We start from the raw sequence: 22,476 nt of genomic DNA on the forward strand, positions 1-22,476 counted from the left end.
TTAGTAGAGACAGGGTTTCACCATGTTGGCCAGGCTGGTCTCAAACTCTTGACCTCAGGTGATCCACCCGCCTCAGCCTCCAAAGTGCTGGGATTACAGCCGTGAACTGCACCTGGCCCGTTTATCGTGTTTCTAACATTCTGAATAAATAAATCAGATCTAACACAGTCACAGGGTAATGTTGAGATGCGACTGAACTCAACATTATTCCCCATACTTTTCTGTGTGTTTGAAATATTTCTTTTTTAAAGGACATGCTGTTCTTGCTAAACATTGTTAATGAATCAAAGGACAGTTAAGAAAATTTTAAAAGTGAAAAAAAAGAAAATGTTAAAAGTGTAGATCCGCCAAAAACTTCCAGAGATTGTTTCATTAACAGCATGTAGATATTGGATAAATATCTTAAGAGAGAGGATGATGAACAGATTGTGTAATAAAGAACACTGTTTCTCTGTACTTTATTAAAACCAAATAGTCTTCTCATTCCCAAACAACCCTAATTCTCCCTGATGAGCTTGGAAGTGAGTTTGAAAGAGTGATCCCTCATCCAACACAGAGGGCTTTCCCAATTGTCAGTGAGCGGAGATAACATAGTGTGAAAAAAAGGCAGGTTCTTGGGTAGAGATCTTTGTACACTTCAGGACTATTAGGGGGACATATGTGTTCACTTGGTCTTCTGCTCTGACAATACAATCATAAGACAAGGTCAGATGTCCAAACTGTCTCCAATAGACCTATTACTGCCCAAGTAAACAGGCCAGAATCTACCATCTCCCACATCACTATAAGAGATCTGAAAATCCAATGCTTGAGCATCTGCCAAGTTTTTGACATTAAAGGAGTGTCTTTACACTGAAAATATTTCAGAGCCACTGGACTAAATCATCCATGGTTCATTACAAATTTAACAGCTTAATTGACATACTTATGGTATGTGCACTTCACCCATTTGAAGTGTACAGTGATTTTTAGTTGTTGCACATCTTGAGTGGATACAGTTCAGATTCCCAAACAATCAATTTAATTATTTGGGAAAAAGTAAAAGATATGTAATGAAATAAGATGAGACTGTGATGAGGTTTAACCCCCATTTGATAAACCATGAGATGGAAAATTCTGAATTGATGCCACAGATAAATGCACCAACCATGACTAAACATAATTCAGAAACAAATCTGAAATAACTCCTCAACAATGAGTTGACTCATAACCCTCTGCTGCAGAATGCCCTCATGCGACAGAAGTCTCTCTAGAGTTTGGAAATCTTTACCAACAAAGAAAAATGCTGATGTATGCTCTTTCAGTTGAACGTCCTCAGATGACTTTTGGCAAGCTCCAGAGAATCATCCCGAAGGTGAGTATCTCTCAGATCTAAAGGACTAGAGAACCTTTGTCCCTTCACGGATGTGAACACTAATAAGAGTGGGAGCATATCAAAAATGCCCTCATTGCCTCCTTCTCCCCATGTCTATCACAACACCTGATGTAGCATCAACGGCTTGATAATACTAAGAGTTGTGATCCTTAATACTTCTTTTGTTTTCATACTGTCGCCAGATACTTTTTTAAGCAGTTCACGTGGATTAATTAATTTAATCCATAAGAAGACCTCTATGACGTTGTTTCTGTTATTATCTCCAAATAGTAATGAATCACACACTTCAGTTGTCGTCCATATAAAAGCCATGTGAATTGGCACAAATCTTCTAAGTTCTCTGAGCTCCAGATTCCTGGTCCATGAAATGGAAGTAAAGAATCATAGTTCGTGTTACAGATCATAATTATCAGCAAATTAATAATAAAATGAGGCTATCAGGGTACAGAGATGTTAAAGAATTTTCCTGAGGCACAGTGGCAGTGGTAGTCTAATCTAGAGCTCTAAGCCATTTAAAGCTCATTCACATTTGTATTTGTTTATGAAGTTCAGATGTTGCTCACTAGGGCTTTACCCCAAAAGGCCTGCTGGTGCTTCCATTGAGACACCCACTCTCGCAACGGGAAGGAGCAGCTGGCCCCTCTTCTATTACCGAGGCCACTCACTCACATGGCTTAGGAATCACTTTGACTGTTGGCCCCTCCTTGAGTTCCTTGAGGGCCTTGTCTGTACCTGGGGCATCTGGGAAGCCCCAGTCCCAGCCCAGGGGATCCCTCAGAGGCCCCTGAATGAGTGATTCCAGAAGTGCAGATTCAACTCTGGTTTAGATGATAAAGGCATCTGGGAGTTGGGTTGCCAGTGTGGAGAACGAATTCAAAGAAGGATCCAGAAAGGTATTCATTGTTATTATTATTACATCTGAACAATATTTACAAGCTCAGAGAGGACTTTCCCTTAGTCTGTTTTACATGTATTATTTACTATTTCATAAGTGAGGAAGCTGAGTAAAAGGTAGCTTAAGGGCCAGGCGCAGTGGCTCACGACTGTAATCCCAACACTTTAGGAGGCTGAGGTGGGCAGATCACGAGGTCAAGAGGTTGAGACCATCCTAGCCAACATGGTGAAACCTCGTCTCTACTAAAAATATGAAACTTAGTGGGGCGTGGTAGCGCCTGCCAATAGTCCCAGCTACTCGGGAGGCTGAGGCAGGGGAATCGCTTGAACGGGGAGGGGGAGATTGCAGTGAGCCGAGATCACACCACTGCACTCTAGCCTGGTGACGGAGCGAGACTTTGTCCCCCCTCCAAAAAAAGAAGAAAGCAGCTTAATGTTGTTAGTCAGTGACACATCCCAACGTAACCAGAACTGGTGTGGGTACCACCTCACTGAATTCCACATTCAATGTTGGTGGCTCGGTAGGGTGTTATGCCATATCTGGTACTGCTTTGTTTGCTGCCTAGATTAATTTCAGCAAATAATTTCTTTCCCTCTCCCTTCCCTGTATTCATCTCCCCACAATACCTTTACCAGCAGTGTTTTGTCCCCTCTCTTATGTTTTTACATTTACTCTCCCAGCAGCTGTCTACAAGCTTACATGGGATCCCTTATATCTTATAAAAGCTCTTCCTTTCATAGACCTTGTGAATTCTTAGAATGCTATTTTTCTCCAAATCTTCTGTGTACCACATTCTCAATGACATGGAGATTTCTGATGTTTGCACCAGTGTCAGTCTTAAAAGAGTGTGAAGATAAGCATTCTAGCCCTGGAAACCCCATTCATTTAGGCCATTCCTTTTGCTTCTGATCTCCCAGGTTTCTCTTATTTAGGTAAGTGTAACTCTGGCACTATTGTTGAGAACATTGATTAAGGTAATGCATGTGAAGACGCTTTGTAAGCTCTAAAGCACTATAGAAATGTCACTGATACTGTTTATCTGTGACCTTCACATTATAAAGATCATACCCAAGAAGCCAGCAGAGGAAGGAAATGATTCAAAGGGAGTGCCAGAAGCATCTGGCCCACAGAACGATGGGAAACAGCCATGCCCCCCGGGAAAACCAAGTACCTCTGAGAAGATTAACAAGAGATCTGGTAAGAGGAAACAATTCAGGAATAACCCCTCTGGCTTCCCTGGCTATGTTCAGGTGTGTGGACTGGGTATGTGACATGGATCCCAGACAAGCCTGGGTCCAGGCTGGGCCGAGGAGCAAGCCCGGCTCCAAATGAGATGTTAGACATGACTTCTAGAGACACAGACTGGAGTTGTCATCCATATAAAGAAAACCACGTGACCTGGGGCAAGTCTTCCAAATTTTCTCAGTTCCAGATTCCTAGTCCATAAGATGGAAATAAAGAATCATAGTTCATAAAGTGTTAGGAGGCATTAAATTAAATCTAGAAGGCCTGATGATGTGAAAGGTGCTCAAGCAATTCTATCTGTGATAACCTGGGATCATATCTTACTCAGCTCAATGCCTGATACCCAATACAGGTGTACTTCAGAGATACTGCAGGTTCGGTTCCAGACCACTGCAATAAAGAGAGTCACACACATTGTTTTCCGTTTGTTTTTGCAGTGCATAAAAACATTATGTTTACACTATAGTGTACTCTACTATGTGCATAGCGTTATGTGTAAAAATGTACATACCTTAATTTTAAAATAATTCATTGTTTAAAAGTGCTAACAATCTTCTGAGCCTTCAGTGAGTCACAACTTTTTGCTGGTGGAGGGTTTTGCCTCGGTGTTGATGGCTGCTGGCTGATCGAGGTGGTGGTTGCTGAAGGGTGGAGTGGCTGTGGCAGTTTCTTGAACACAGTGAAATTTGCCACATCGATTAGCTCTCCCTTTCATGAAAGATTTCTCTGTAGTATGTGATGCTATTGGATAGCATTTACCCACATTAGAACTTCCTTCAAAGTTGGAGTGAATCCTCTCTAGCTGTGAGAGTTTTAGATGGCATCTTCTTCCAATAAAAAGGCTATTTTATCTATACTGAAAATCTGTTGTTTAGTGTAGCCACCTTCAGCAGTGATCTTAGCTAGATCTTCTGTAAAACTTGCTGCAGCTTCTCCATCAGGGTTTGCTGCTTCACCTTGCACTTTTATGTTATGGAGATGACTTCTTTCCTTAAACCTCACAAACCAACCTCTGGTAGCTTCAAACGTTTCTTCTGCAGGTTCTTCACCTCTCAGCTTTCATGGACTTTGAAGAGAGTTTGGGTGTTGCTCTGAATTAGACTTTGGCTTAAGGGAATGTTGTGGCTGGTTTCATCTTGTATCCTGATCACTCAAATTTCTCTATTTCAGCAGTAAGGCTGTTTTGCTTTCTTATTCTTCTGTTCACTGGAGTGTTCGTATTATTATTTCCTTCAAGAACTTTTCCTTTGCAGTATATACTATTATTTCCTTCAAGAACTTTTCATTTGCATACACAGCTTGGCTATTTGGTGCAAGAGGCCTAGCTTTCAGCCTATCTTGGCTTTCAGCATGCCTTCCCCACTCAGCTTAGCCATTTCTAGCTTCTGATTTAATGTGAGAGACATGCGACTCTTCCTTTCTTTGGAACACTTAGCAGCCCTTGTAGGGTTGCTAATTGTGCTAATTTCAGTATTGCTATGTCTCAGGGAATAGGTAGGCCCGAGAAAAGGAAGAGAGATGGGGAACAGCTCATCGCTGGAGCAGTCAGAACACACAACATTGATCGATTACATTCGTCATCTTCTGTGGGCACCGTTCCTAGTACCCCCAAAACATTTACACACAACAGGGTGACTATAGTCAATAATAACTTAATTGTATATTTTAAAATAACTAAAAGGGTGTAACTGGATTGTTTGTAACACAAGGATGAATGCTTGACAGGATGGATACCCTATTTTCCATGATGTGATTATTACGCATTGCATGCGTGTATCAAAACATCTCACATACCCCATAAGTATAAACACCTACTGTGTACCCACAAGAATAGAAAACAAAAATTATTTTAAAAGACTAAGAAACAAAAAAATAATTGCAGTAAAACATCAAAGCTCACTGATGACAGATCACCATAACAGATAGAATAATAATGGAAAAGTGTAAAATTGGTGAGAATTCCCCCCAGAAAATTGCAGTATCTGCGAAGCACTATAAAAACGATGTGCCATAAAACAAGGTATACCTGCGTGCCCTTAGTAAATATGTGCAGAATGAAAGGAGGTATGGGTGAATGTTCTCGTAAGTGAAGATGTTGGGAATCTAAACCTCACAATGGAAGGAGCCAGTAGCTAAAACTTTAATTGGCATTTGGCGTGTATTGGTGTGGGTCTAAGGTCTCAGCCTCTCTAAGCCAGAGAATGTGAAAAACTGGATAAAGAAGGCCCATGGGCACTTGGGAGCATGGAGGCATCTCCTGTTTTTGAGAAAACAGAGCCTAACACTCTCCAGCCTACCCAACCCTCATCTTCCAACTCTTCTCCATCACAGGACCCAAAAGGCGGAAACATGCCTGGACCCACAGACTGCGTGAGAGAAAGCAGCGGGTGATTTATGAAGAGATCAGTGACCCTGAGGAAGATGATGAGTAACTCCGTAAGTGAACCTTCGGCTCATCCCCCACATCCCTGCAGATGTGCTATTCTGTTACGGTACCGGTATCCCATCTTATCACTTGTTCGCCAAATCATTCCCTTCTCATAATTTTCTGGGGTACATCATTGAGGCTGAATGCTGAGATTTCCCATGCTGTTTCTACTCCCTATCCTGTATATCCAGTGATCCTTCCTACGCAGGATGCTGTGGACTCCCAAACCCCACATCAGCCCTGATATGTGGGCCACACCTTCCTCTAGCCTAGGAATGGATAAACCAGGTGAGGAAGTCACTGTGGCATGAGCAGATGGTTCATTTCGAGGAACCATAGAAGGCGTATGCAGGCCCTGAGGTAGGGCAGAATCGAAGTGTGCAGGTTCTGCAGGTCAGAAGGAGTTGAGATTGAGTTATTGGGAATTGGGAACTCACTGTCACTTACCTTCCTTCTCTCTTCTCACCTTAGCCTCGGGGATATGACACATGCCCGTGATAAGAAGCAGACCTTGGTGACCTTTCACGAACATGGGCATGGCGGCAGACCCCTTGTCATCAGCTGTATAGCAAGTGAAAGCAAGTGTTCACAACAGTGAAAAGTTGAGCGTCATTTTTCTTAGTGTTCCAAGACTTCGATGTTAGCGTTTCCATTGTATTTTCTTGCAGTGTGCCATTCTGTTAGATACTAGCATTTTCATTGCTGGGCAAGACATATTAAATGCATATTTCGGTTTGTGTATCCATGCACCTATCTCAGAAAGCGAGTATTGTCAGGTATTGTCTGCATAGAACAGCACTACCCTCCTCTCTCCCCAGATATGACTACTGAGGGCAGTTCTGAGTGTTTAATTTCAGATTTTTTCCTCTGCATTTACACATCACACACACGCACATACACACACACACACACACCAAGTACCAGTAAAAGCATCTCCCATCTGCTTTTCCCATTGCCATGCATCCCGGTCAAGCCCCCCTCACTGTGTTTCCTGTTCAGCATGTACTTCCCTCATCTGATTTTCCTGTATCAGTTGCTGACAGTTAATAAACATTTGCAAACGTTCCCCAGTTGTTTGCTCCTCTCATTACTGTGCACACAGCTCTGTGCACGTGTGTGAATATTTCTTTAGGAAAGATTCTTAGAAGTGGAATTCTTAGAAGTGGAATTGCTGCGTCAAAGGAGTCATTTATTCAACAAAAACCTAATGAGTACTTACTCTTGCTGAGCACTGTTCTAGGTGCTGGAGAGACATCAGGGAACAAGGCAGACAGATGTTCCTGACCACCATTCTAGAGGAAGATGTTTCCAGTTGTTGGCTGGTTTGTTTGTTTTTTCTAGAGATGGGGTCTTTCTCTGTCTAGGCTGGAGTGCAGTGGCATGATCGTAGCTCAATGCCCCCTTGAACTCCTGGGCTCAAGCGATCCTCCCACCTTGGCCTCCTAAAGTACTAGTATTCAGGCGTGAGCCACTGCGCCTGGCCTCTAGTTTTTATTTTGATAGAGACTATACACTTCAGTCCTGGAGCAGGATTCTGCAGCAGGTGATTGAGCATCTTGGCCTTCGCGCTCTGAACGATTTTCGGGTTCAAAGACTGGGACGGCCTATTTGGGAGTATGGCGGAGGAGACACAGATGAAATCATCATCTGGGGAATGTGGAGGAATGAGGAAGATGTGTGCACAGTGGACCCTGTGATGGACAGGGAATAGAAGAGTCCGCTTAGTCTCCATGCAGGGGAACAACGGTGGGAAAGTCCCCTGGACAGAAGCATGAGACTGCCCATCATGGGTCTCACCAACCGAGGGCCTGGGGGCTGGGGTGGGGATGATGATTTGGGAATGGGACAGCGCTTTCTCACAGTTACCACTGCATGGTGCAGAGGGGAAACAATTGTGGGGAAGGGAAGGGGAGTCCATTTTAGAACAAACCATTGTGTGTGAATGGAAGCATTAAGGTTCCATTTACACACAGTGGACTTGAAACACCAGCCCTAGGTGGAGGCAGGATTGGAGCTGTTTTGGCAGTCCATAGCCCATCACCTTGGCCTCCTGGTTCTCCCCAGCCTTTGAAGGAGGACACTATCATCATTATACCTATACGATAGATGAGAAACGGAGTCCCAGACAGATGGTAGGCGTCTTGTCACAGGTCCTACAGCTGGCAGGGGCAGGAGGGGCTGAGTTTGGAGCTCACTGACTCTAGAAACATTAAGGAGGACAAGTGTGTGTGATGGAGGGAGGGAGAATTGAACAAGCCCTGGGTTCTGTCCCTAATCGCAAGGTAGAGGCTGTGGGTTAATTTACCCAAGACAAGGAGCCGTAGGAGAGGGAGAGTGCAGGGAGGGGGAGGCAATCGTGGTCATAGTGGGGACAGTGGGAGACAGATATGCAGGGTGGGCAGAAGAGGGGCAGGCAAAGAAGCAGGGGAGATCCAAGGCCAAGTGTGGGCTGTCACAACCACCAGAGGGACAGGGTGCCAGGAAGGAGGTTGTGGGGCTCCAGGAGCAGCAGAGTTTCCCCAGATCTGTGAGCATGCCCTGCCTGGCACTGCATGAAGACGTGGCTGCCACCAAGGTCAGTGTGGACGTACCTCTACCTGTGTCTCAGAGGAAACAAATTCTATTTTATTCCAAATGGTTCTGTATTACACAAATGTAACATTTGGCTATTAGATTTTGAGAGTCTTATCCTCCACGCAAATAGCAGAGAGGATACCCTAAAAGAGATACTGAAGGATTTGATTTTTCTTTCTCCCTGGGATGATAGGATCCATAAGCTGGGTCCCCCAGCCCACAAGACAGGTGCAAGGAAGGGTGGCCGGAAGATTGTGAGTCATGACAGGGAGCATTTTTCCGTAGGTTCCTTGGGTATATAAAGCTCCCTAGTATCTGTCTGTGATGGACAGATAAAGAGTGAATGTGGTCCCCTCTCCACAAATGTGTTTCTCTCCTTCATTATTTCTATGAAGGGCTGAAGATACACAAGTCCTGATACATTACCTTTGAGACAGAGTCTCGCTCTGTCACCCAGGCTGGAGTGCAGTGGCGAGATCTCGGCTCACTGCAACCTCTTCCTACCAAGTTCAAGTGATTCTCCTGCCTCAGCCTCCCGAATCGCCGGGAATACAGGCGCCTGCCACCATGCCCAGCTAATTTTTTGTATTTTTAGTAGAAACGGGGTTTCACTGTGTCAGCCAGGATGATCTCCTGACCTCATGATCTGCTGGCCTCAGCATCCCAAAGCGTTGGGATTACAGGCGTGAGCCAGCACACCCAGTGATGCATTACTTTTTTATGTTTTTTTTGTTTTTGTTTTTGTTTTTTTTTGAGACAGGATCACACTCTGTCTCCCAGGGTGGAGCACAGTTCTGCAATTTCAGCACACTGCAGCTTCGATCTCCCAGGCTCAATGGATTCTCCCACTTCAGCTTCCGAACTAGCTGGGACTACAGGCACACACCACCACACCCAGCTAGTTTTTGTATTTTCTATAGAGACAGGATCCCACTATGTTGCCCAGGCTGGTCTCTATGTACTGGCTTCAGGCAATCCTCCTGCCTCAGCCTCCCAAAGTGCTGGGATGACAAGTACGAGCCACCTCACCAGGCCTTCACTTTCTTTAATGTACGATTATCAGAGTATCATCTTAGAGGCAAAAGTGGCTACTGCCAGCCAATCTGAGTGTGGTGTTGGAGAGGAATCTGGCTGATTCAGATGTTTCAAATGAACTTTTAAATTAACCTACCTGATGACTATCCTAAGGCCCTTTCTCACTCCGTGTTTTTCTGATTCTGGTTTTGGAGTTTTCAGAAGCTTTGTTACAAAGAACATCTCCTGGCCGGACGCAGTGACTCACGCTGTAATCCCAGCAGTTCGGGAGGCCAAGGAAGGCAGATCACTTGAGGTCAGGAATTCGAGACCAGCCTGGCCTACATTGCAAAACTCCTGTCTCTACTAAAAATACAAAAATTAGCCGGCCGTGGTGGTGGGCACCTGTGAATTCCAGTTACTGCAGGGGCTGAGGCAGGAGAATCACTTGAACCCAGGAGACAGAGGGTGCAGTGAGCCGAGATCATGCCACTGCACTCCAGCCTGGGCAACAGAGTAGGTCTCTGTCTCAAAAAACAAACAGCATCTCTTGCCTACATTGATTTAAGCTATGGTCTTCTCTCCTTGGCTTTCTCTATCAGTCTGATCCCACCTACTCTATCTCCCAAGAATGCCTCAATATATCTGGTGGGCCACTGACATGTTTTCTTATTTTTCTCTACTGCTAAGAATTGACCCTTGAAAACATTTTCTTCCCAGTTCGATGGAATGTTGAGTGGGGCACGGGATCTATCTGCTATCTTGCTCCAATCATCTGGTTTTAGATATTGTATGTATTTTTGTCACAATATGAGTGTAATTTTTCTCAATTTGGTTTCTAAATGGATAAGATTGGTATGTAGAAACCCTATCTATTATTTTATGTATATAATATTTTGCTACCTGTCTGGGTGCAGCTTCCCCTGCATTTTGGCACAAGACTCAATCTGTTTTATTCTTCAAAAGAAAACTGACAGGCTGGGTGTGGTGGCTCACACCTGTAATCTCAGCACTTAGGGAGGCCGAGGCATGTGGATCACCTGAGGTCAGGATTTTGAGACCAGCCTGGCCAAGATGGTGAAACTCCATCTCTACTAAAAATACAAAAAAAAAAAAAAATTAGCCGGGCATTGGTGGTGCATGCCTGTGGTCCCAGCTACTAGGGCAGCAGAGGCGGCAGGATCACTTGAACTCAGGAGGCGGAGATTGCAGTGAGCCAAAGTGGCACCATTGCATTTCAGTCTGGTGGACAGGAATTCTATCTCTAAATAAAAAGAAAAAGAAAAAAAGAAAATTCAGTGCACAGGCAATGGATAGTAATAAAAGGATAATTTATGGAAGATTTCATAGGGGAGACTGATGGAAATAAAGGAAGTATACATTTTACAGAGCTGAGTAGGTCACTGCAAAAATCACCAGAACTGCCTTTTTCTCCAAAAATACTACCCATAAGCTATTCTACTACTGGTTCTTCTAGTCCTTTTCTCTATTCCAATTCCTCAAACTGTCCTTTTCCTTACTGGGATAATTTTCCTCCGCCCAGATCTGGGTCCTCCACAACACTTAACACTGTCTTCAAGTGTGTGAATTCCCATTGTTTTAGCTCAGGTTCCCAAGGAAACAGGCTTTGGGCCATACAGGACACCTCTAGACAGACTATACTGAGAAACCATGCTTGGAACAGGGCATGGGGAGAGGAGAGGAGAGGGAATTTACATACCTGGCTCTCGCTCATGGTTTTTTTTTTTTTATTATTTGTCAAAATTTACCCCACAGGCACAAACTCCCCCACACTTCTAGATTGCATCATCTGCCCCTTTGAGTGTAGTGTTTCATACAATCCAAAAGTGGTCGTAGAGGCCAGGTGTGGTGGCTCATGCCTGTAATCCCATCACTTTTGGAGGCCAAGGCAGGAAGATCATGAGGTCAGGAGTTCGAGACTAGCCTGGCGAGCATGGTGAACCCCATCTCTACTAAAAATACAAAAATTAGCCCAGCACGGTGGCATGTTCCTGTAATCTCAGCTACACAGGAAGCTGAGGCAGGAGAATCGCTTGGCCCTGGAAGGCAGAGGTTGCAGTGAGCTGAGATTGCACCACCGCACTTCAGCGTGGGCAACAGATCAAGACTCCATCTGCAAACAAAACAAAGCAAAACAAGCAATCAAAAAAGTGGTAGCCAAAACCAGAAAGTCCAGGCATGTAGCTAATTGGCCTGGTTGTACAGCAGCAGTCAAGGGTGAAAACTAAATACTCCCAGGCAAGTCCTAAGTTCACCAAGTAATTGGAGTACCCATCTGTGCTAGTTAATTGCCTTTATCTGAAGGAAAAAGAAAATTCATATCTCAATGACAAGCAGGTCTTACAGCTTGGAGCAAGTCACCTAGGCTAAACTCCCCTGGTGACAGGGAGACAGGGACATCATCTTCCTCGACATTCACATTTCAAAGAGATGGTTCCAAGGCCCTCAAAAAAGACATTCCTAGGGAACAGGTGTGGTGGCTCATGCCTGTAATCCCAACATTTTGGGAGGCTGAGGCTGGAGGATCACTTCAGGCCTGGAGTTCAAGTTCAAGACATCCCTGGGTTCTAGGGCGGCCAGAGGCTTACAGATCAGAGGAAGAATTTACAAATACAAGTTTGTTGAAGGAAATGCTCTAGGGAAAGGGAAATGGGGAAAGGTCTCTTCTTCCCTTTTGGCCACAGGAAAATCTCAATTTTATGTGTAGTTACCCTTACAATTTCCCCCTTTTGTTATTCTTTTACAGTAACATTTTAATTTTCTGATTGTCTCCACTGCGTTTCTATCTTTCTCTGGGTAGTGTACAGCCACATAGGTATCCAACAAGTCCATAGTAAGATGCAAAGCAAAGCAATTATCAAGATTATAATAGGATAATTTTTTTTGGGGGACGGAGTTTCTCTCTTGTTGCCCAGGCTGGAGTGCAATGGTGCGATCTCGGCTCACTGCAACCTCTGTCTCCTGAGTTCAAGCGATTTTCCTTCCTCAGCCTCCCGCGTAGCTGGGATTACAGGCATCCACCACGAGGCCCAACTGATTTTGTATTTTTTGTAGAGATGGGGTTTCACCATGTTAGCCAGGCTGGACTTGAACTCCTCACCCCAGGTGGTGCGCCCACCTCGGCCTCTCAAAGTGTTAGGATTACAGACGCGAGCCACCATGCCCAGTCTAGAATGAATTTTTAAATTCAGTGTAATACTCACCTTGTCAGGGGGCGGGGCGACCTTTAAACACATCATACTGGTTGATTGTGTCAAAGTCAAAATAAATTATGGAGACAAATCCCTAAATCAAATGCTCTATTCGGGAATCACAAAATTGCAATTCAGGGCATACACACGGACTAGGGTGGTCTTCAGTATGTGCAACAAACAAAGAGAAGTTGGAAGCTTTATTAGAAAGAAAAATGTTACATATTGTTTTGAAATGAGGCTCATTGGCCCCGGAGAAGCTGGTTCATTCTCACAATCAGCTTTCACATTCCCTCTTTTGATCAACATCTTTCTTTGAAAACCTCACTGATCAGCCATCTTAAAGTGAGGCTTCATTGTCACTCCATGCCAGGATGGACCTGGGCCGGTTGTCTTTGTCCCATGTCAAGGGAAAGGTAAGGGAGTCAATGTCAGGGACATGGGCCACATTTGAGCCACAAAGAGGCCAGAAGGAAAAAAAAAATTCAGGCAGCTTTGTCTGGATTTCAGCATCAAGTTCCATCGTGTTAGTCCCATCTATATTAGCATTCATCCTAAAGCACTATGCCAACATTATCCTGTTGGGAGAACTGGCTAAACAAATATTAGACAGGCAACAAGAACAGAGCTCAGAGCTCATAATCCAAAAATAATTAGCCATCGTTTTATTTTTTTTTATTTTGTTTTATTTTATTGTGATGGAGTCTTGCTCTGTCACCCAGGATGAAGTGCAGTGGCGTGATCCTGGTTCACTGCAACCTCCACCTCCTGGGTTCAAGAGAATCTCCTGCCTCCACCTCTGGAGTAGCTGGGATTACAGGTGCTTACCACCACGCTGAGCTAATTTTTGTATTTTCAGTGGAGATAGGATTTCACCATGTTGGCTAGGCTGGTCTCGCACTCCTGACCTCAAGTGATTCACCTGCCTTGGCATCCCACAGTGCTGGGATTGCAGGTGTGAGCTACTGCACCCAGCTATAATTAGCAATAGTATAATAAATTTAGTTTGTACAATGGTTTTGAACCAAGATCCCAAGAGAAATCAAAACACTATGGGGGAATTGAATGAGACCTCTTGTTGTCTTTGAGTAGCATTTTAGGACTGTGTTGAATTAAAGCAGAGTGCCAACTCTATAAAAGAGACCACTGGATGAATCAAAGTATTTGTGAGTTAAGTTCTGTCAAGTGTCTATAATCCCAGCATTTTGGGAGGCCGAGGCTGGCAGATCACGAGGTCAGGAGATCGAGACCATCCTGGGTAACACAGTGAAATCCCACCTCTACTAAAATACCACAAATTAGCTGAGGATGGTGTCACGTGCCTGTAGTCCCAGCTACTCGTGAGGTTGAGGCAGGAGAATCACTTGAACCCGGGAAGCGGAGGTTGCAGTGAGCCGAGATCTCGCCACTGCACTCCAACCTTGGCGACAGAGTGAGATCATGTCTCAAAAAAAAAAAAATAATGAAGTTTTATCTTATTGTATTTGTAAACCAAAAATAGCATCCCAAGCACCTCTCCTTCCCTTAACCATCTAAATGGGCTTCCTCCTCAGCCAGGGCTCTTTTAAAATTAACCTGAGAGACTGTTTTAGGCCATGACAGGATGTGTGGGTCAGACATGCCTCATTATACCGCTCTGGCATCAACATCAACACAGACTTAAATCTCATAAGAAACATGTTACAACTTAGTCTCTCTGAAGCCTACTCCCTGAAGGCTTCCTCTGTAAATAAGAACTTGGGTCACCACAATCCTCTGTCTTAACCCAGACATTCCTTTCTATTGATCCAGGGCATTTTTGTTTGTTTGTTTTTGTTTTGAGGCAGAGTCTGGATCTGTTTAATGCAATGGTACATTCTCAGCTCACTGTAACCTCCGTTTTCCAGATTCAAGGAATTCTCCTGTCTCAGCCTCCCAAGTAGCTGCAATTACAGGTGCCCGCCACCACACCCAGCTATTTTTTTGTGTGTGTCTTTAGTAGAGACAGGGTTTCACCATGTTGGCCAGGCTGGTCTCAAACTCCTGACCTCAAGTGATTCACCACCCTCAGCCTCCCAAAGTGCTGGGATTACAGGCGTGAGCCACAATGCCCAGCCCATCCTTGGTTTTTAGATAAACCCAACCAACTGTCAATCACAAAATTTTTATATCTGCCTATACACTGGAAGCCCCTGCTTCGAGTTGTCCTGCCTTTCTGGACCAAACCGAAGTATTACTTAAATGTATTTGATTGAGTCTCCATAAAATCTGTAAAACCAAGCTGCATCCCAACCACCCTGGGCAACTCAGGACCTCCTGAGGTTATGTCATCAGTGCTGGTCACTCCTATTTGGCTCAGAATAAATCTCTTCAAATGTTTTCCAGAGTTTGACTTTTTTTCATAAGGAGACATCAGGAACAGAGCAGTTTCTGTTTTTAGTAATTTTATGGGAAAAAGTTGGATCTAGTCTAGTCTATAGGTAGATAACAAGAACTCGGCTGGGCACAGTGGCTCAAGCCTGTTATCCCACAATTTTGGGTGGCTGAGGCAGGTGGATCACGAGGTCAAGAGATCGAGACCATCTTGGCCAACATGGTGAAACACCATCTCTACAAAAAACACAAAAATCAGCTGGGCATGGTGGCATGAGTCTGTAGTCCCAGCTACTCGGACGGCTGAGGCAGGAGAATCGCTTGAACGCGGGAGGCGGAGGTTGCAGTGAGCCAAGATCCCGACACTGCACTCCCGCCTGGTGACAGAGCGAGACTCTGTCTCAAACAAACAAACAACAACAAAACAAGACAACAACAACAACAAAAACAAGAACTCAAACAATGCACACAGCTACAATCTCATGCCTGGTCTATTAGAGCTTTTCTTCAGCAACATAATTTTTCTCTATATATTGATCACTTGGGAATCTCAGATTTAAAAACCTCTTGAGGATAGAAAGTAAAACCAAGGCCGACTTTAGATTTCACCTACATTCTTAAGGTTCCTGGGCCGCCAGAAAGTGACCGTTTTTATTTACACACTGTAAAGCTGAAAACACTTGAAGTCAAGCATTCCATGTATTTTGATGAAAGCCTTGGTAATATAACCATTTTTTTTTTCTTTTTGAGACAGGGTCTTACTCTGTCACCCAGGCTGGTATGCAGTGGTGAGATCTCAGCTCACTGCAGCCTCCACCTCCTGGGTTCAAGCAATTCTCCTGCCTCAGTCTCCTGAGTAGCCAGGATTACAAATGTGTGCCACCACTCACTGCTACGTATTTTTGTATTTTTAGTAGAGATGTGGTTTCATCATGTTGGCCAGGCTGGTCTCAGACTCCTGACCTCAGATGATCCATGCGCCTCAGCCTCCCAGAGTGCTGGGATTATAGGTGTGAGCCACCGTGCCCGGCCCTATAACCAATGTTTTTAATTGTATCCGTTCATAAAGAGAGAGCAGATTTTTTTTTTCGTGTTTAAAAAAAAATGGGCCTGGTGCAATGACTCACACCTATAATCCCAGAAGGTTGGGAGAGCACTTGAGTCCAGGAGTTCAAGATCAGCCTGGGCAACATAACTAGACCCCCGTCTCTGAAAAAAACATAAGAAGAAAAGAAAAAAAAAGGAAGAAAAGAAAGAGAAGAGAAAAGTAAAGTATGGTTTTATTACTACCTGCATGAGGTAGTAGGTGTGCTTGAGAGAAGAGAGGAAAGGAAGGGAGGAGAGGGGAGGGCAGGGGAGGCAGGAGAGAGGAGGGGGAGGAGGGGCAGCGAGGAGAGGGAGTGGGGAACTGCAGGCAGGAAGGAATGGTTTTATTACTACCTGCAGGCAGGGCCTGCATGAGGTGGTGGGTGTGCTGGGCCCAGGGGACGTGTGGGCTGTGAGGAGACAGTGATGGTGAGGCTGGAAGGAAAGGGGGTGACTTGGAAACCAGGCCCAAGGGATCCTCAGATCCACTTCTTGGAATGGGCAGCCTTGAGAAAAGAGTCATGGTAAGCCACAGTCATGCCATCTATCAGATGCAGAAATTCTTGGAAATCTAGCTGCCCATCACTAGTGAGGTCCAGTTTCTTCAACTTGTGGTCAAGGACACTGGGGCCCTCTGGTTCTTTGTGAAGGCATCCAGTTCTCTATTCATGAAGTTTGGGAACTCCATCTTGGAGTGAATGCTATTGTAACCATCCTTTCCAGTCTATTTCTGGAAAACAGTAATCAGGGACTCTCTGTAGGCCTGGAGATTTTTGCCATGTTGGAGTTGAATGAGTCACCAAGAGCAGGTTTTTACTGGACCTGTGTAAATAGCCATATTGCCATAAGAATATTTACAAATAGTTTTTGAATTCTGGAAGAGTGGAGCAGAAAGAAAAAGCAAACCTTTCCATCTTAGTTTACAAAAGTATACTTTACCAAATTGTTATAAACTATAGATAGTTTAACAGAGAAAGTTTTCTCTTTTTTTCATTTTTTTGAGAAAGGGTTGTGCCCTGTTGCACAGGCTGGAGTGCAGTGGTGCAAACATGGCTCCCTGCAACCTCTGCCTCCTGGCTCAAGTGATCCTCCCACCTCAGCCTCCCAAGTAGCTAGGACCACAGGCGCACACCATCATGCCCAGCTAATTGGTTTTTTTTTGTTTTTTTTTTTTTTGTTTTTTTTGAGACAGGCTTTTGCCATGTTGCCCAGGCTGGTCTTGAACTCCTGGGCTCAAGCAATCCTCCTGCCTTGGCTTCCAAAGTGAGTCACCACATCCCACCAGAAAATTTTATTAAATGTGGAAAACCAAATATTTAAGTAAAAAACAAAGTTTTTTTTTTTTCCTTAATTTCTTTTAGAAACCAGGTCTCCTATGTTGCCCAGGTTTGTCTTGAAGTCCTGCACTCAATGGATCCTCCTGTCTCAGCCCGAGAATGCTGGGATTACAGGTGTGAGCCACTGTGCCAAGCCCAAGAATAAATAAAGTTTTAAATAGAGCTCATAAAAACATTATCAGTTATTTAGCCTCATGTAATTTTGTTCTGCTTGATCTTGATGATCAGTTGCATGAAATCATCAGTTTTCATTAGAGTTTTGAAAAATAATTTATTTAGTTCATTGATCTGAAAGTTATTACAAATCTATATTCAATAGTACTTGTTAAAATCTTTTTTTATGAATCTGATTCTGGATGCCTTTAGAGAAGAATCAGCACTGTAGAAGATAAAGCTTAGAATAGTAATGATTAAGATCTGATGAAAGGTCCACAATTGAGAAAAAAATTCAGTTATTTCTATTATATAGAACATTTTAAGATAACAACCAGAATCATGACTGATAGCGTCACACCAGGACCATCAGAACTCTGTAAAATTTATATGATCTTCAGAACATTAATATCAATAACATATCTATATAGATGTAAACAGCAATTAGTGGGTTTTTTTTATTTGACATTGCTTTTCATATAATCTAACCTGTCAAATAAGCCTAAAGAGAGACACATTCTTTGAGGCTCTCCAGGGGCCTCACTGGTAAATCTCAAAATCAATTTCAGGTTAAAAAGACTTAAATTAGAATATGATTAGTCTGTTCAACAGCAATAGATAAATTAAAAAAGAATTGGATTTTGGAGAAGTTTGTCAAAGATGTTAAAAGGCTCAAAACACTTGTTCAAAACAGGATCACGGGTCACTGTGGAAATAAGTCACTCATTTAACCAGAATGATAGTCAACAGACTTCAAATGCAATACAGAAAGTTAACATGGACTTAGACACTTAACCCTTTCAAAGCTCAGTTTTCCTAAGCAAAAAGAAACCTAATTAGTAGGCCAGGCGCGTTAGCTCATGCCTGGAATCTCAGCACTTTGGGAGCCCGAGGCGGACAGATCACCATGCCAGAAGTTCAAGACCAAGCTGAGCAACATGGCAAAACCCCTTCTCTACTAAAAGGACAAAACATTAGCTGGGCGTGGTGTCCCGCGCTTGTGGTCCTAGCTATTGGAGGCACAAGAATTGCTTGAACCTGGGAGACAGAGGTTGCAGTGAGCTGAGATCCCGCCCATTGCACTCCAACGTGGGCAAAACTCCAACAGAAACAAAACAAAACCCTAGGATCAACAGAAAGGAATGCCTGGGATAAGATAAAGGATTGTGTAGACCCAAGTTCATATTTGCAGAGAAAGCCTTTTGGTACTAGGCTTCAGAGAGAATAGGTTGTAACATGTTTCTTACTAGACTGAAAGTCTGTGTTGATGTTGATGACAGAGGTATAATGAGGCAAGTCCGACCCCCACTTCCTGTCATGGCCTGAAACAGTCTCTCAGGTTAAATTTTAAAAGAGCCATGGCTGAGGAAGAAGTCAATTCAGATGGTTGGGGGGTGGCGGGGGTTAGGATTTTATTTTTGATTTACAAGTCCTATAAAAGTGCATTTTTTTTTTTTTTTTTTGAGATGGAGTCTCGCTCTGTTGCCCAGGCTGGAGTGCAGTGGCCGGATCTCAGCTCACTGCAAGCTCCGCCTCCCGGGTTCACGCCATTCTCCTGCCTCAGCCTCCGGAGTAGCTGGGACTACAGGCGCCCGCCACCTCGCCTGGCTAGTTTTTTGTATTTTTTGGTAGAGACGGGGTTTCACCATGTTAGCCAGGATGGTCTCGATCTGCTGACCTCGTGATCCGCCCATCTCGGCCTCCCAAAGTGCTGGGATTACAGGCTTGAGCCACCGCGCCCGGCCAAAAGTGCGTAAATTTTAAGGAACAAGTGTTGTGCCTGATGTATGGACCACAAAAACAGTTCTCCAAACTGTCCAATGCCATAATCAGAGACATTTGAACGACAAATCAGGATGAGAAGTTGATGTTTCCACACTGTAGACAGCTTTTCTCAAGATGTCAGAATAAGTCTTCACATCATAATGAGACTCTTACCCTCTAAATGTCTATACGTTTCACTTGACAGAACCTGATCCCCAAATCCTTTGATTCCCCTAGTGGTCCATTTTATAGAGTCGGCACTCTGCTTTAATTCAACCCAGTCCTAAAATGCTACTCAAAGACTACAAGAGGTCTCATTCAATTCCCCCATAGGTTTTTGATTTGTTTAGCTGGTGGCTCTTAAGCTTGGGATCTTGGTTCAAAACCATTGTACAAACTAAATTTATTATACTATTGCTAATTATAGCTGGGTGTGGTGGCTCACGCCTGTAATCCCAGCACTTTGGGATGCCAAGGAGGGCAGATCACTTGTGGTCATGAGTTCTAGACCAGCCTGGCCAACATGGTGAAACCCCGTCTCTACTGAAAATACAAAAATTAGCTCAGCGTGGTGGTGAGCACCTGTAATCCCAGGTACTCAGGAGGCTGAGGCAGGAGAATTGCTTGAATCAGAGACATGTAGGTTGCAGTGAGTCGGGATCAGGCCACTGTACTTCATCCTGGGCAACAGAGCAAGAATCCATTGCAATAAAATAAAACAAAATAAAATAAAATAATAAAACAATTGCTAATTATTTTTGGATTATGATCTCTGAGCTCTGTTCTTGTTGCCTGTCTAATATTTGTTAAGCCAGTTCTCCCAACAGGATAATGTTGGCATAGTGCTTCAAGATGATTGCTAATACAGATGGGACTAACACGATGAAACTTGATGCTGAACTCCAGACAAAGCTGCTTGATTTTTTTTTTCCTTCTGGCCTCTTTGTGGCTCAAATGTGGCCCATGTCCCTGATATCAACTCCCTTACCTTTCCCTTGACATGGGACAAAGACAACCGGCCCAGGTCCAGCCTGGCATGGAGTGACAATGAAGCCTCACTTTAAGATGGCTGATCAGTGAGGTTTTCAAAGAAAGATGTTGATCAAAAGAGAGAATGTGAAGGCTGATTGTGCGAATGAACCAGCTTCTCCAGGGCCAATGAGTCTCAATTCAAAACAATATGTAACATTTTTCTTTCTAATAAAACTTCCAACATCTCTTTGTTCGTTGGACATACTGAAGACCACCCTAGTCCGTGTGTATGCCCTGAACTGCAATTTTGTGATTCCTGAATAGAGCATTTGATTTAGGGATTTGTCTCTATAATTTATTTTGACTTTGACACAATCAACCAATATGATGTGTTGAATGGTCATCCCGCCCCCTGACAAGGTGAGTATTATACTGAATTTAAAAACTCATTCTAGACCAGGCGTGGTGGCTCATGTCTGTAATCCTAACATTTTGGGAGGCCGAGGTGGGCGGATCACCTGGGGTGAGGAGTTCAAGTCCAGCCTGGCTAACATGGTGAAACCCCATCTCTACAAAAAATACAAAATTAGCTGGGCCTGGTGGCGCAAGCCTGTAATCCCAGCTACTTGGGAGCCTGAGGCAGGAGAAATTGCTTGAACTCAGGAGACAGAGGTTGCAGTGAGCCAAGATCATACCATTGCACTCCAGCCTGGGCAACAAGAGTGAAACTCTGTCCCGGAAAAAAAAATCACTCTATTGTAATCTTGATAATTGCTTTGCTGTGCATCTTACTATGGACTTGTTGGGTATCTAGGTGGCTATAAAGTACCCAGAGAAAGATATAAACAGCAGTGGAGATAATTAGAAAATTAAAATGTTACTGTAAAAGAATAACAACAGGGGGGAATTGTAAGGGTAACTAAACACAAAATTGATTTTTTTCCCGTTGCCAAAAGGGTAAGAAGAGGCCTTTCCCCTTTTCACTTTCCTTAGAGCAGTTTCTTCAGAAAATTTCTATTTGTAAGCCTCTGTTCACCCTAGAACCCAGGAATGTCTTGAACTTGAACTCCAGGCCTCAAGTGATCCTCCAGCCTCACCTTCCTCACCCGGCCCCCAGGAAGGTCTTTCTTGAGGTCCTTGGAGCTATCTCTTTGAAATGTGAACATTGAGGAAGATGATGTCATTGTCTCCCTGTCACTAGGGGAGTTTAGCCTAAGTGACTTGCTCCAAGCTATAAGCACCTGCTTGTCACAGAGATATGAGTTTTATTTTTCTTTCAGATAAGGGCAGTTAACTAGCACAGATGCATACTCCAATTACTTGGTGAACTTAGGACTTGCCTGGGAGTATTTAGTTTTCATTCTTGGCTGCTACTGTATAATCAGGCCAGTGAGCCACACACCTGAAATTTCTGGTTTCTGCTGCAACTTTTCTTTGTTTGTTTGTTTTTGAGAGGGAGTCTCCCTCTGCTGCCCAGGCTGGAGTGCAGTGACGCTATCTCGGCTCATTGCAACCTCTGCCGCCCAGGGTCCAGCGATTCTCCTTCCTCAGTCTCCTGAGTAGCTAGGATTACATGCATGGGGCACCATGCTAGGTTAAATTAGGATTTTAAGTAGAGATGGGATTTTACTATGCTCACCAGGCTAGTCTTGAACTCCTGACCTCATGATCCACCTTTCTTGGCCTCCCAAAGTGCTAGGATTACAGGCTTGACCTACCACACCTGGCCTCTACAACCACTTTTGGATTGTATGAAACACTGCACTCCAAACTGTGTGATCTGGCTTCCAGATCTGGCTTCCAAGACAGCTGCCAAAGGGGAAGGTGATGCAATCTAGAAGTGTGGGGGAGTTCGTGCCTGTGAGGTAAATTTTGACCAATTGGAAAAAGAACCAGGAGTGAGAGCCAGGTACCTAAATTCCCTCTCCTCTCCTCTTCCCATGCACCGATCCGAGCATAGTTTCTCAGTATAGTCTGTCTAGAGGTGTCCTGTATGCCCCAAAGCCTGTTTCTTTGGGAACCTGAGCTAAAGTAATGGAAATTCACACACTCGAAGACAGTGTTAAGTG

At 44.0% G+C, this 22,476-nt stretch overlaps 2 protein-coding genes and 1 pseudogene across 7 annotated transcripts in view; 1 reads left to right on the plus strand and 2 right to left on the minus strand.

Moving 5' to 3' along the window:
• LOC105509486 (putative protein SSX6) overlaps positions 1–7,009 on the plus strand; it is a 47,977-nt gene extending 40,968 nt beyond the window's left edge. For 3 of the 4 annotated variants that reach the window (XM_011938732.1, XM_011938731.1, XM_011938730.1), the window contains exons 5-8: positions 1,305–1,354; positions 3,332–3,467; positions 5,847–5,951; positions 6,415–7,009. In XM_011938732.1, coding sequence (XP_011794122.1) covers positions 1,305–1,354; positions 3,332–3,467; positions 5,847–5,947 — 287 coding nt within the window. In that variant the 3' untranslated portion in view covers positions 5,948–5,951; positions 6,415–7,009. Of the gene's footprint in view, positions 1–1,304; positions 1,355–3,331; positions 3,468–5,846; positions 6,008–6,414 lie in introns of all 4 variants that reach the window. The other variant, XR_001001445.1, reaches the window with a different exon arrangement.
• LOC105509487 (protein SSX5-like) overlaps positions 1–22,476 on the minus strand; it is a 58,421-nt gene that overhangs the window by 24,429 nt on the left and 11,516 nt on the right. The window lies entirely within an intron of this gene.
• Positions 16,661–16,961, minus strand: LOC105509492 (annotated as a pseudogene).

The sequence above is a fragment of the Colobus angolensis genome, unplaced genomic scaffold, assembly GCF_000951035.1.
Source record: "Colobus angolensis palliatus isolate OR3802 unplaced genomic scaffold, Cang.pa_1.0 Scaffold176, whole genome shotgun sequence".
Taxonomy (NCBI): Eukaryota; Metazoa; Chordata; class Mammalia; order Primates; family Cercopithecidae; genus Colobus; species Colobus angolensis.